This window comes from Echeneis naucrates, chromosome 10, assembly GCF_900963305.1.
Source record: "Echeneis naucrates chromosome 10, fEcheNa1.1, whole genome shotgun sequence".
In the NCBI taxonomy this organism is placed as follows: Eukaryota; Metazoa; Chordata; class Actinopteri; order Carangiformes; family Echeneidae; genus Echeneis; species Echeneis naucrates.
In genome coordinates this window covers 2443302-2456312 of record NC_042520.1, presented here as the reverse complement: position 1 = coordinate 2456312, position 13011 = coordinate 2443302, and the positions used below count along the sequence as shown (strand labels likewise).

The 13011-nt window shown below is 46.7% G+C and overlaps 1 protein-coding gene across 1 annotated transcript; it reads right to left on the bottom strand.

Annotated features, from left to right (window-relative positions):
* Positions 1-433: 433 nt before the first annotated feature.
* Positions 434-11566, bottom strand: mtnr1al (melatonin receptor type 1A like). Its single transcript, XM_029512350.1, has 2 exons — positions 11272-11566; positions 434-1203 (listed from the first exon to the last, which is right to left on the bottom strand). The coding sequence occupies exons 1-2, from the start codon at positions 11564-11566 to the stop codon at positions 434-436; spliced, it is 1065 nt and encodes a 354-aa protein (XP_029368210.1).
* Positions 11567-13011: the final 1445 nt, after the last annotated feature.

The window sequence follows — 13011 nt, the reverse complement described above, 5'->3', positions numbered from 1 at the left end:
ATCTAGTTCACAGTTTGTGCGTCGGGGTGTGTGTGTGTGTGTGTGTGGGGGGGGTAAATCAAATGACAGTTTATTGTCTTCATTACCAAAGAAAGTCGTAATAAAACGCATTACTAAGTTAAGAGATGCTTCCAAACTCGACCTCAGCTTCTCCTCCTGTGTTTTTTTTTTTAAGCCTCCCGGTTTCCCCGAAGCCGCCGCTGATAATTCTCACATCATTTATTTTACTTTTCTCCATCTCCTCTTCTACCTCCAGCTATTACAGCTCTTCTCAGAGAGTCTTCTTCTTCTTACCCTTATTGGTTTTATTTTCATTACTAGTTCCTCCCTCTGCCAAGGTCAAGTTTCTTGTCATTGCTCGTTTTTTTTTTTTTTGTTGTTGTTGTTGTTTTTTTTTGTCATAAAAGTTAAAAGCAGCCCTCCATTCGTAGTCTCAGCAGTGAAACTTGAAGATGATCAGGACGATCCTCTTGTACTCCTTCCGGAAGTTGTGGTTCAGGACGCCGTAGACGACGGCGTTGAGGCAGCTGTTGAAATACGCCATGAAGTAGCTGGCCGTGAACAGCCACTCCGGTATGGCCCGGCTCAGCCTGGAGTCCAGCGCCACCGCCAGGCCGATGAAGTTCAGCGGCGCCCAGCAGACGGCGAAGAGCACAAACACCACGAACATGGTGAGGAAGTTGCGGAGGTCGTGCGGCTTGATTTTGGGCCGCGAGTCCGGCTTGACCCTCCGCCTCACCTGGATGACGAGGATCCAGATCCGCAGGTAGCAGTAGGTGACGATGCCGATGGGCAGGATGAAGTGCACCACCACCACCGTGATGGTGTACAGCGAACTGACCGACTGGGCGAAGGTGCAGGAGTACACCCGGGGGTCGTACTGCAGAGACTCCACGAACCAGTTGGGCACGATGGCGAGGATGGTGAGCGCCCAGACGAGCACAACGTAGCACATGGTGTTGCTGTTGGAGAAGAGCTTGTCGTACTTGAGGCTGTGGCAAATGTAGCAGTAGCGGTTGATGGCGATACCTGTGATGTTGAAGATGGAGCCGATGACGCTGAGGCCCATCAGGAAGCCGCTGATCTGACAGTGGATGTAACCGGCGATCCAGCCGTCGTGGAAGATGGCGGTCAGGACCAGCGGGTAGGGGTAGATGGCGACCACCAGGTCGGCAAGGGCCAGGCTCACCACGAAGGCGTTTCCTGCAGATGGCGAGGAGGAAGGTATGACATCACAGCACTGACAAAAAAACAACACCATCAAGACATCCGTTTGGTTTCTCCTCACAATCTGCTGCTAATCTAGCATCTATCTGCCAAAGTATCTAATCTGAACATTCAAGTGTATTTAGTTTTCTGAGTTGTTCAAAGCTTCCTGCAGACTTCCTTCTGAACCGATCGAAATGTGCACATAAAGATGAGTGTTGGGAGGCCTGGAGAGATGAAGGTCTGCTGATCAGGAGCTGAAGTCAACCAATTACCTTTTCTCACCAAGCAGAGAAGCTGCGGCCGGCAGATTCAAATGTGTGTGTGTGTGTGACAGTCAGTGGAAAAGTCCAACGGACATCTGGTGGGTTTCCTGAAAACATTTCAGTTATCTGATATGAAAATAACACATTTTTGTGATGGAAGGAACAAAAGAACCGATGACGTCTCCTTTTGAGCTTAGCTTTAAAATTTCCAAGATGGTTTTCTGCAAAACACTGAAAAGCATCTCGGTTCGGCCTTGTTCTTCAATTTAGTTCAGTGTCAGAGCAACACGCAGTAAACTAATCAGCTCCAATTTGCTCCTCGATAGATGTGGAATATGTTTCGTTTGGTCCAGCTCGACAAAAAAAATGTTAAAGAGCAGAACCATGTTGAGCACTGAAGGGCCCTCTGGGTGCTCCGGCGCCGTCCCACAGTCCAAGGACACGCACGATAGGTTAATTAATGACACCAAAGTGCCTGCTGGCGTGAATATATGAGCGGATGCATCACCCCACACAGATAAAGGATATAAATAATGGATGCATCTTTGACCAACAGATCCACACTGGGTAATTAAAACAATGTGTTTGAATCTCATAAATACACTTTCACTCAGCTGGGTATCATTTAGAGTTTTAAAAGTCTACAAGTTGGAAAAGAAGTGAAACTAGTTCCCCTTACAACACTATTTCTTGTTTTTTGTGCATTCTTTCCGCACCTTTGGAGAACGTTGTGTTTTGTTATCATACACTTAAAACTACATGAAGATATGAAGATGTCGCTGGATGTAAATTCTGATATTTTTAATTAGGGGAAAAAAACAAGCTCCTTACAAAAAAAAAAAAAAAAGAAGAAGAAGAAGCACAAAGAAAACAGAACAAAGCAGCAGACCATAAAGTCAGATAATTAAAATCTGGACCATTAAGCTCTGAAAGCTGAGCGGCACTCGTATCATTACAGGCTGATGAATACAACGTGTCCGAATCACCTGCTGACTTCTTTTCTTTTAGGGGTTTGCTGAACTGAAAACATCTTTGTAATGGCATTTTCCTGATCACCTGTCAGGAACTTTGTGCATTTCATTTGTGTTTTCTCCCTTTGTCGTCGCCATCGCACAAAGCTCCCCTCATGAAACTCTCCTGAATCTCTGCAGCATTTGTATTGCAGGCGGATTTCTATCTCTTCAGTCTGCAGCCTAATGAAATCGCGTCAGCATCCAATTCAGCCACATCCTCTTGAGAGAAAAAAAAAACAACTCTAGGATGAGAAGCTCCTTTCAGAAAAAGAAAAAGAAAAATATTGTGCGGCTTTATTGTTAACTTTGTGAGGCCGCAGAGATTTTTAATGTTAATGGCTTTGATTTGCATTCATAAGTTAAAATAAGTTCATTCATTTCTGCTACCGCACTGATGCAACATAGATTATTGTTACATTCACATATTAATTCGATGATAGATATTCTGTAAAACAGAAATCTGTGGAGACGCTTCAAATTCCATTTTATGTCACCTGTTTCAGGAAAAGGAGCTCAGAGCTAAAGTAAACGGTCGGTCTGCGCTGAAGTGAGAAAAACAGATAAAACAAATATTGATCTCAGTGCTTCAGTATTCCAGAGAAAACACGTTTCAGCCGCTGACTTTCTGATAAAGGTTGTTGCTATTTCTTTGCAGATTGAACATTTTCATCTTTCGTACAATGTGTGACCTTTAAATGTCTGAAGTACTTGAAGCATCAATTGGAAAAAAAATCTGTCCCATGTTCAGTAAAATGACTTCATAAATCTCCGCTAATGTCCCATCTCTAATAAATTAGTATTTCAGTTCGGTTGTTTAATGTACCAAATCATAAAACCAGTGCTCTGCTCTGTTATCAGAGATAAATGCAAATGCTTTTCTGCCGACTATTGATCCGTCATGTTTGCCACCAGCAGAAGTCCTCCCTTTATCATTTCCTGTCACCACAGATAGAAACACTAAAAATACATCATCTGACTGTCACCTTCCTTATGCATCCACATGTTCGCCTCAGGCAGCTGTAATGGATACGTGTTGGTGGGAACGTTCATCAAAGCGCCTTCTCCAGCCGTTAATAACACCTTGTTCCACCTTGTTCTCTACATCTCACCCCCCCAGCTCTGTCTTCATTACGAACAGACTTCACCGCTAATATTCTGCCCGATAACTCTCCGGCACGACACAAGAGGCTAGTTAGGGAAGAGCTGCGGCTCGGAGCGTGGAGACGGGGGACTTGTTAACCACCAGTCGATATGTATTAGTCGTCGGTTCTGTCTTTATTAGTGCGTTTGCCCTTTGCAGCTATTCCCAACTACACCCCTCTTCGTGTTTCAGCTGGAACCGCCCGTGTTAATGAGTGGAGCAGAGAAACGGGTTCAAAGTTCAACTCTCTGGCTGAGAACGACACTAAGGCCGTCCGAGTGTGTCTCATTACATCCATTCATCCGTCCATTATGGAGATGGAAGTATCAGCTCTTCTTATTTCATGTCAGTCTACAGTGAGGAGTGACAGACCGACTGACTGACTGACTGACTGACTGACAGACCGACTGACAGACTGACTGACAGACAGACTGACCGACTGACGGACCGACTGACTGACTGACTGACTGACTGACAGACTGACCGACTGACGGACCGACTGACTGACTGACTGACTGACAGACTGACAGACTGACAGACAGACCGACTGACTGACAGACCGACTGACTGACTGACTGACTGACTGACTGACAGACCGACTGACTGACAGACTGACTGACTGACTGACCGACTGACTGACTGACTGACTGACAGACCGACTGACTGACCGACTGACAGACCGACTGACTGACCGACTGACTGACTGACTGACCGACTGACTGACCGACTGACAGACCGACTGACTGACCGATGGACTGACTGACCGATGGACTGACTGACAGACTGACTGACTGACCGACCCACGGACTGACCGACTGACTGACAGACTGACTGACTGACCGACTGACTGACAGACCGACTGACTGACAGACCGACTGACTGACTGACCGACTGACTGACCGACTGACAGACCGACTGACTGACCGATGGACTGACTGACCGACTGACTGACTGACAGACTGACTGACTGACCGACTGACGGACTGACAGACTGACTGACCGACTGACCGACTGACCGACTGACTGACCGACTGACTGACAGACTGACTGACTGACTGACTGACTGACTGACTGACTGACTGACAGACTGACTGACTGACTGACCGACCGACTGACTGACTGACGGACTGACAGACGGACTGACCGACTGACTGACTGACTGACTGACAGACCGACAGACCGACAGACTGACTGACCGACTGACTGACGGACCGACTGACTGACGGACCGACTGACTGACTGACTGACTGACTGACTGACTGACTGACAGACTGACTGACGGACCGACTGACAGACTGACTGACGGACCGACTGACTGACTGACTGACTGATGGACAGACGGACTGACGGACTGACTGACGAACTGACCGACTGACAGACTGACAGACTGACAGACCGACTGACTGACTGACTGACTGACTGACTGACCGACTGACAGACCGAATGACGGACTGACGGACTGACTGACAGACCGACTGACTGACTGACTGACTGACTGACTGACCGACTGACAGACCGAATGACGGACTGACGGACTGACTGACAGACCGACTGACTAACAGACCGACTGACTGACTGACCGGTCAGTCTGTAGTCCTGCCAACAGTAGGAGATTGTTGATGTGGTTGCGTTCATTTCTTAATCTTCCTAATTAACTGAGGAACCGAAGCGTCATGCTGGAGGAGGATTTTCCACAACCTGGCAACGTAAGCTTATTATGGTCTTTAAACTGATAACAAGCAGTCTGTTGAATTAATTGAATTAATTCAATAATTGCGGGAGCTTTCATCAGAAAGTGGCAGCAGCAGCTTTAATCCAAATAACGACATGAAATGACTTTAATGAATTGGCACAGGAGGCGCCTCGGTGAGAAACTGAGCCCATCCAGCTCTGCTAATCGGCCCGTTGATGAAGACAAACGACGTGCGAATTACAAAAGATTTATATCTGTTTGACCTTTAACTCTTGAACCTGCCGAGAAGTTCCAGCTCTTTCAAAGTCAAAGTTTTCTTTCTGCACATCTGCATGTAAACCTACTTAGACCACGAGCGCCGCTGAAGAAGCAGCACGGTGAACTTTTCAAACTTCCTGTCGTCAGCTGATCTCCAGTTGTTTCGTAACCTCGGAGGCTGTTCTGATCCCGACGCTCTCACTATTGCTGCTTCCACTCTGCAAACACCAGCATCACCTGACGGAACTGATTTCAGCATTCAGGTCGGGGACAAGAGTACACACTTTTTTCTTTTTTTTTACAGAGTCCACCTTCAGCTGACATTTCCTGATCAAGATAAGAGATGTTGGCTGAAAAACTGATTTTGGCGCTGATCTAGACGACCTCGGGCTTTTTCTTTAAATACATAAAACCAGTCTGTGCGTCAGGGTGAGACAGAAATGGGAGTTCCAGTTAGACGCGTTTCTTCAACTTGATGGAGAGCTGTGATGGTTTATGACAATCACACAGTCGGCCTTGACTGCAAATCCCCAAATCTTAAACTAGAGGCTAAAAAAGCAGAAAGTCTGAACGTGTTTCAGCACATCTGATGTGAATCTGTAGACCTCATCCTAACCCTAACCCTAACCCTAACCCGGGCTCAACGGTGCTGCAGGAAGCAGATAGCTTCCTCATCTCAGAGTGGACTTCCACATACTTTTTATATCAGTATTCAAGTCACGTATACATTCTCGGCCAAACTTCACATAACTTGGTCTGAATACCAATTAAATCCAAATGTCACCTCAGCCGGAGTCCACTCTCATACATCCAGGTTTAATGGACATGGTGTTTAATGTGTTGCTGCCGTTTCTTCCACTAATAAGCAGAACACCAGACTCAGACACATATTTCTTTTCTTGAATGAGGAAAATGTAAACGTCCACGCTCCTCGACAACACTCGGAGTTTTGTGTGGCAGGGTTCGGTCGGACTGTTGTGTTGCTGTAATGGCTGTGAGGTTTCAGTGCGATAAACAGTCTGTTGCACATTTCGCTGTCGTGATGAAACACCAACGCAGCAGATCTTTTATTTTCTCGGGATTTGAGTTTAAAGATGAGTCGTGTTGGTCGAGTCTTGAAACGCCTGCAGCACCGTGTTTGCCCCCCCCCCCCCCCCCCGTCGACACTGGAAACACAGACAGAACTGCACCGAGTGATGAAGTAGAAGAGCGTCGAAGGAAAATTAGACACAATAAATCACGTTTCTGGGGCAGCTCAGCGTCCTGCATCTCCGGGCAGGTGTGCAGCAGCAGGACGAGTTCAGGCGGGTTTCCGGGATCAGGTCCGGCTCGTCAGACTGTGAGCTTCTGCTGCCTCAACAGGCCTCGGGCCACCTGCTGCAGGTGTGGTGACGTCTCACCTCTGCTCTCTGCGGATCAGTGAGCTTCAGCACACAAGTTCTCAAAGCTACCCAAACACCAATCCAAAGAATTTCCTTTATTAACTCTACTGTGGTTTGAGCGATAAAATAAGAGCTGACCTACTTTTTGTTTGGACCTCCTGAGATCAGTATCAGAAGACAGACCTGAACCGGGCGGTTTCTGTCAGCACAGCCTGAAACAACCACAGTGATTAAACAGTCAGCATCTGCTGAAAGACTAATCTTCATTTACCGGCTGAACTATCTGATGTGAAATGACGTGAATGAAAGGAGCTGGGCAGCAGCTTCGGTCCTCCACCTGAGCCAACACTTTGGTTGTGTTAGAAGAAAATGAAACGCAAAACACAACGCAAATCTGAGCCTGTGTTCGGCGCTGGAGGACGAAGGATTTCAGTCAGACCTGATCAATCAATCTCTCTTTTTCAGTAAACAGACGAGACAAAAATCAAACCACGAGGATGCAAATCTAAACTCTCAGCTTTGCTGTTAACATGATGAAGTGATGTCTGCAGTCGGCTGCAGCAGGTGACCCCCCCCCCCGAGCTTCCAGGAGTCCTGGACTGCTCGAAGCGAAACGAGTCCAGCTGTGGCTCAGCATGTGTCAAAACTTTTCGCACATTTAGTGAAGCACTTTGCGTTGTATGTTGTGTAATAGCTAGACTTTAAACTTCCAACACTTTAAGATACTGTCTCCTCCAATTGGAAACAGGATTCAGTCAGTGAGATAAAAACGAGGGAAACTACCTCGGCTGTCTTTTCAGACATGAAGTCAGTTCATGAAGACAAAGAATTAAAATTCTGCTCTTGGTCTGTCTTCATGAACGTTGTCAAACCGTTTTACAAAGTTTGTAACCCAAACAGACTCTTCATAAATAAAAGGGCAGAATTGAACTTTTCACAGTTTTCCGGTGATTTGCGGTCGAATGTGAAAGCAGCCTTTGGACAAAGATGAAACATTCACAAACTTTTGTGGCATCAAATTCTGTTAGACTGGAAGACGTATTTTACATTTAATGTGTAACTACGTCTACTCTCCTGAGAATATGAGTCAAAAACAGGTCGACTTCCTGAATGAGCCTCTTTTTATTGCCATGGCTGCTCAGATTTTGTGTTTAATCTGGATGAGAGAATCACAGTCTGAAACTAAAACCGAAGTATTGGGTGTTTTGATTGAACTAATTTCTGCTGCTTACTGACCGTCGGATCAACAGAAATGGGCTGCAGACTGAACTGTGAGACTGCTGGTTGTGAACGTAACTTAAAACGATGATTAATGAAAACATTGATTACTGATTCTGTAACATGCAATCGATCCCCAAACGGAGTCACAGCCAGCCTGTCTGTTTCCTCACGAAGGTCACAAACTTGGTGAAAGCCAAAACTAGTCTGATGTGCTGAGAGCAATCAGATTTCCTCAGAGTGAGTTCATCACGATGTGGAGATGAAATAAATGTTTAAAACAAAAAAAACAACCAACAGCTTCTCCCCTCAGTGGGCCGTAAACCTCCAACGTTTATCTGCACACATAAACATCCTGTTGTTTTAAGTCGTTTTTATTGTCCTTTGTGGTGAAATAATTGAAGCCATTCTTCAGCCAAGAGGCTTGTAGGTGTTTTTGAACACGAGGACGCTCGAATGTGGTGCAGAATAAATTTGCAGGCGTATTGACAGGTGAGACGCATTTCTCTTTCTGCAGCTTTTCATTTTTGTAAATGAACAGTCTGTCAGTCTGGTGACATTGACACGATAAACTGTGATGGGACTTTAGTGATGGCCCGGTGGTGTGTTTGTGACAGAGCAGATGGACGGAGCGGGGAGGACGGGAAAACGGAGAGAAGCGGAAAATAATTCAGGTGGAAAAGGGAGCGCAGAAATGGAGAGAGGAACATCGAGATAAGACACCTGACGGCTGCTGAGGAGAAGGTAAAAGAAGAGTGATTACAGGGAGAGGTGAGTGATGGAAGAGCGAAGACAATGAGGGGAGGAAGGGTGGGGGGGGCCCAAAGGGAGGTGTCAAACGTCAAGCAGAAAGGCCGGGTGGGAGAGAGAAGAAGAATTGGACAGGCCGGAGATGAATTGAGACGAAAGTTGGACGATGGGGAACGCGTAAGGAAAGGCCGGGGTGGATAAAAGAGGACAGGAAGGGACGTCAGAGTGAATGAGGAGCTGGTGGGAAGAATAAATGGGAAAACAAAAAAAAAAAAACTGTTTTCAACTTCCAATCATGATGTCCCCACTCAGGGATTCCAGGGACGAGAAACAGGAAATAAATGATTGCCGGTGTGTATCGATTTCACCGAGATGCTAATTTGTCAGCGTGACGAGCGAGACTCGGAGAAAATGATTCATGCTCGTTTTATTTATACATCTTAGAAACCTGCCGTCACCTTCTGCTTCTCTTTAAGTTCACATCTGCACATTTTCTTCCATGTTGTGTTGCAGAAGTTGAGAATTAGATTTCAACCGCAGCTGTATGTGAAAATCCACTTCGGAAAATTATGGATGGATAATGGATCCATTAATTCTTGGCAGACTTCACTTTGCTGACTTCCTCCTGATTCTTCTGACTGAAGATAACTTTTGTACATTTCCTGTCCAATCCAAAACACAAAGTCGTTTGGTTTAATTCAATAACATATTTGGCTACAGTGATTAATCGTTGCCCTCGTGGTTTCCTTTAAGACGCGGCCTCTGGCTGTTCACTGAAGAGATGACCACAAAGGGCCAAACTTACCTTCGTCTTTATTCTGTCTTAGTTCTTCTGTTTCAGAAACAAAAAAAGATGAGCGACTTTAAATGACTGAAAAGTTTTCCGAGCCAACAACAACAGAACTGGACAACTTCTGTCACTTCTCGTGCGCACAAACGATGCAGCGTCACCGTCTCTTTTCTGTGTTCACCTTGACGACCATGGACGCATTTCAGTCCAAAGATCCAAAGCTGCGACGCTTCTTCTGAAACACGTTCAGTTTGTCAGGTTCCTGCTGATTCTCGGTCAGATTGAATTTACGCTTCAGCGTCGTCGTGGAGATCAGCTCTGTTGGCTCGACAGCGTCACACCTCTCTCATCAGTCCACACCACCGGCTCATAAAATCAGACATAAGAGTCGCTGCCAGAAAAACTACGAGTGCTGTTATATATTTAGAAGTTCAGGTTGGAGCCTGCCAAGACGCTGACAGATTTGTAGCACTCAATAAAATGTGAAACTGGATTAAGTGCTTCTGGTTAAACGCAGCAGATCGGAGCTTTTCGAAGACGACGTGGCGGTCGGGTCTTCCCCGTCGATGGGTTTGACCTGTTGACCTTTTGACCTTTCACTCACCAGTTTCTCCCACACTTTTCTGACGTGGATGGAGTGCTGCAGGACACGGTGAATTTATTTTTTTGCTGAATTGATTGGAGCTTCACAGGAAGTCGGGCCTCCCTTCTACATTAATACGAAAATCGTAAAAAGGCAAAAACAACTTATCAATATTCATATGTTGACTTCACATGAGGGCAGAGAAAGCTCACTAAGTGCTTTTCATGTGATATTTGCTTCTAGTGGTGCCTCCGTGGGAGCGTGCAGCCGACCAAAGGATAACAATTAGGACTCAGGATTGATTTTCTCCCCGTCTGTATGTTTGAGGGTTCCTAAGTGCCTGAGTTATTTATGCACAGCGGTGCTCTTAGCTTGTGGTCCACATCAATCTGAGGCCTCTATCAGATCTACGCATCAATTACAGTGAGTCACCAACTATGACTCCTCCACTTTAAGTTTCCAAAAGTCCTTGACAAAGAGCCAACGTGGCAGATCTCCCAGTCTGCATCTGCAGGAGCGGCTCCTGCAGCTGCAGCAAACTCCTCGGCCGTCAGCGGCGACCAATTTTCTGTCAGAGCTGCATTTTTATAGATCTGCTGCAAAACAGCAAACATCCTGAGCGAGCTCGACACATCAAGGAGAAATCAGTGAAATTCACTCAGCAGAGGGCACGTCGGACAGCAAAGCCCTGTTAAAGGTCTCATCATCACAAACACAGCAGATTCTCATAGTGACAATTCAATCTTTCATATTTACATTTTCTTTCATGCGCCACTTTAAAAAATAAAGTTAGTTCAGTCGAAAACTTATCAGCTCAGTTTGTAAGTTTAAATGAAACATTATTATCAGAGAATCAGAACAGTTAAAATATAAAGTCAACACAAACACAGCTGAGAGTTGATGGTGACTCAACATTAACAACTCAAACACAGAGGCCACTTTCTCTCCTGGTGGATGAGCTGCAGCTCTACCTGCTTTCCGGAGCTTCCTGTTCCTGAACACGGACACGATGACCAGCAGGTTCCCGATAACATCCACCACGATGGTCATGATCAGGACGCCGGCCAGCAGGACCGCCGCCCAGGGGAAGGTCTGCTGCTGCTGCCCCGGAGCCCCCTCCTCTCCTGCCGGCGTGGAGTTACGGGGCCCCAGGGTCCCCCCCACCACGGTGGGCTCCCGGTCCTCCGGGGACATCAGCTGCGGGAGGTGCTTCGGGTCGACCAGTCGCATCGGGTCGTGACCGCGGAGGGTCCGTCCGTTCAGCATGACGCGCGGCGCGGCGCGGCGGATTCCGCGCACCGACGATCGGAGCGCATCGCTGCGCGTAACGGCACCGGAGCGACGCGTCCTTCAGACTCCGGCGTCTCCAAACGGGGCATCGCGGGACAATTCTGGGACTCTGGACGGTTTGAACACGGATTAACGCTCCATGTTGTGTCCGTTCCCGTTTAAACTGCAGCTTCTCAGATTCTCGGCTCAGCTGGAAGGATTTCATTCACAAATCCGCGCTGTTATTCACGATTCCGGCTTCATTCAGTCAGTCAGACCAACTCTGAGTCCTGCAGGAGCTTTACGCGCCTTATAGTCCAACATGCCCCCCCCCCTTCTGTTCCTCTGTTGGTCCAGAGGTGATCACCCCCCCCCCTTCTGTTCCTCTGTTGGTCCAGAGGTGATCAGCCCCCCCCCTTCTGTTCCTCTGTTGGTCCAGAGGTGATCAGCCCCCCCCTTCTGTTCCTCTGTTGGTCCAGAGGTGATCAGCCCCCCCCCTCTCTCTCTCTTTCTGTCTTTCTGCCCCCCCCCCCCCCCCCCCCCCCCCCCTTCCCCCCCCAGCATCTTCTCTCCTGATGATGGCTGCTTTATGTTTCATTTTTCATCTGAACAACAAATGTGACTCCTGAAATTCTCCAAACTGACCTCTGAGCTCTTTGCTCATTAAAGGGTGAGTTGTTTCCTTCATTTAATATCAGCTATTTATTTTTATTTCCACTTCTGGACTTTTTTGACGTCACAACTGGAAACTTATCGACCTCAGCAACTCCCACAAGCTCTCGGCCAATCAGAGGAGAGTCTCTGAAGCTCCTCCTCTGATTGGCTGAGATTCATATAAAAGACAAATTAAGTTTCTAATGTGAATCAACACAACTGAGACAGACATTTGATCATTAAAATGAAAAAGTAAAACAAAGCTGGGCCAATAAAAACGAAACCTTTCAGTGTTATTGGCTTTAAAATCTGCTTCGAGGACAAAAACTTTATGTTTTGTTTTTTTTAGAACAGAAACTTGATACTGATTTATTTTTAAAGGATTCTGTCACCTGCTTTTAGGAGTGGACCTAAAAAAAAAAAAAAAAAAAAAAGCTTCAGAGCTGCTTCGAGTCCCTGATGGAGGGCAGAAGGATTCAGATAATCGGCGCCGGTCCAACATGGAAGAAGAAGAAGAAGAGGGTGGGGGCCGCCGAATCAAAAGACAAGATGTTTGAATCATTCGTTTTCATCCTAACAGGCCAAACTCTCCTCTGCCTCATCTGTCATTCACTTTGAGACTCAGTTTGTGTGTCCGTAGGCATCGGCACACAAACACACACAGAAATGCACTCGCACTAGAGATGTAGACACACCTGTGCTTCTTTGGGAGGTTAGACCACAAACCTTGATGCCATTTGTGTAGTTGCGTATGTGATGTGGATTCACAAAGCGCAGCGGCGTGCACG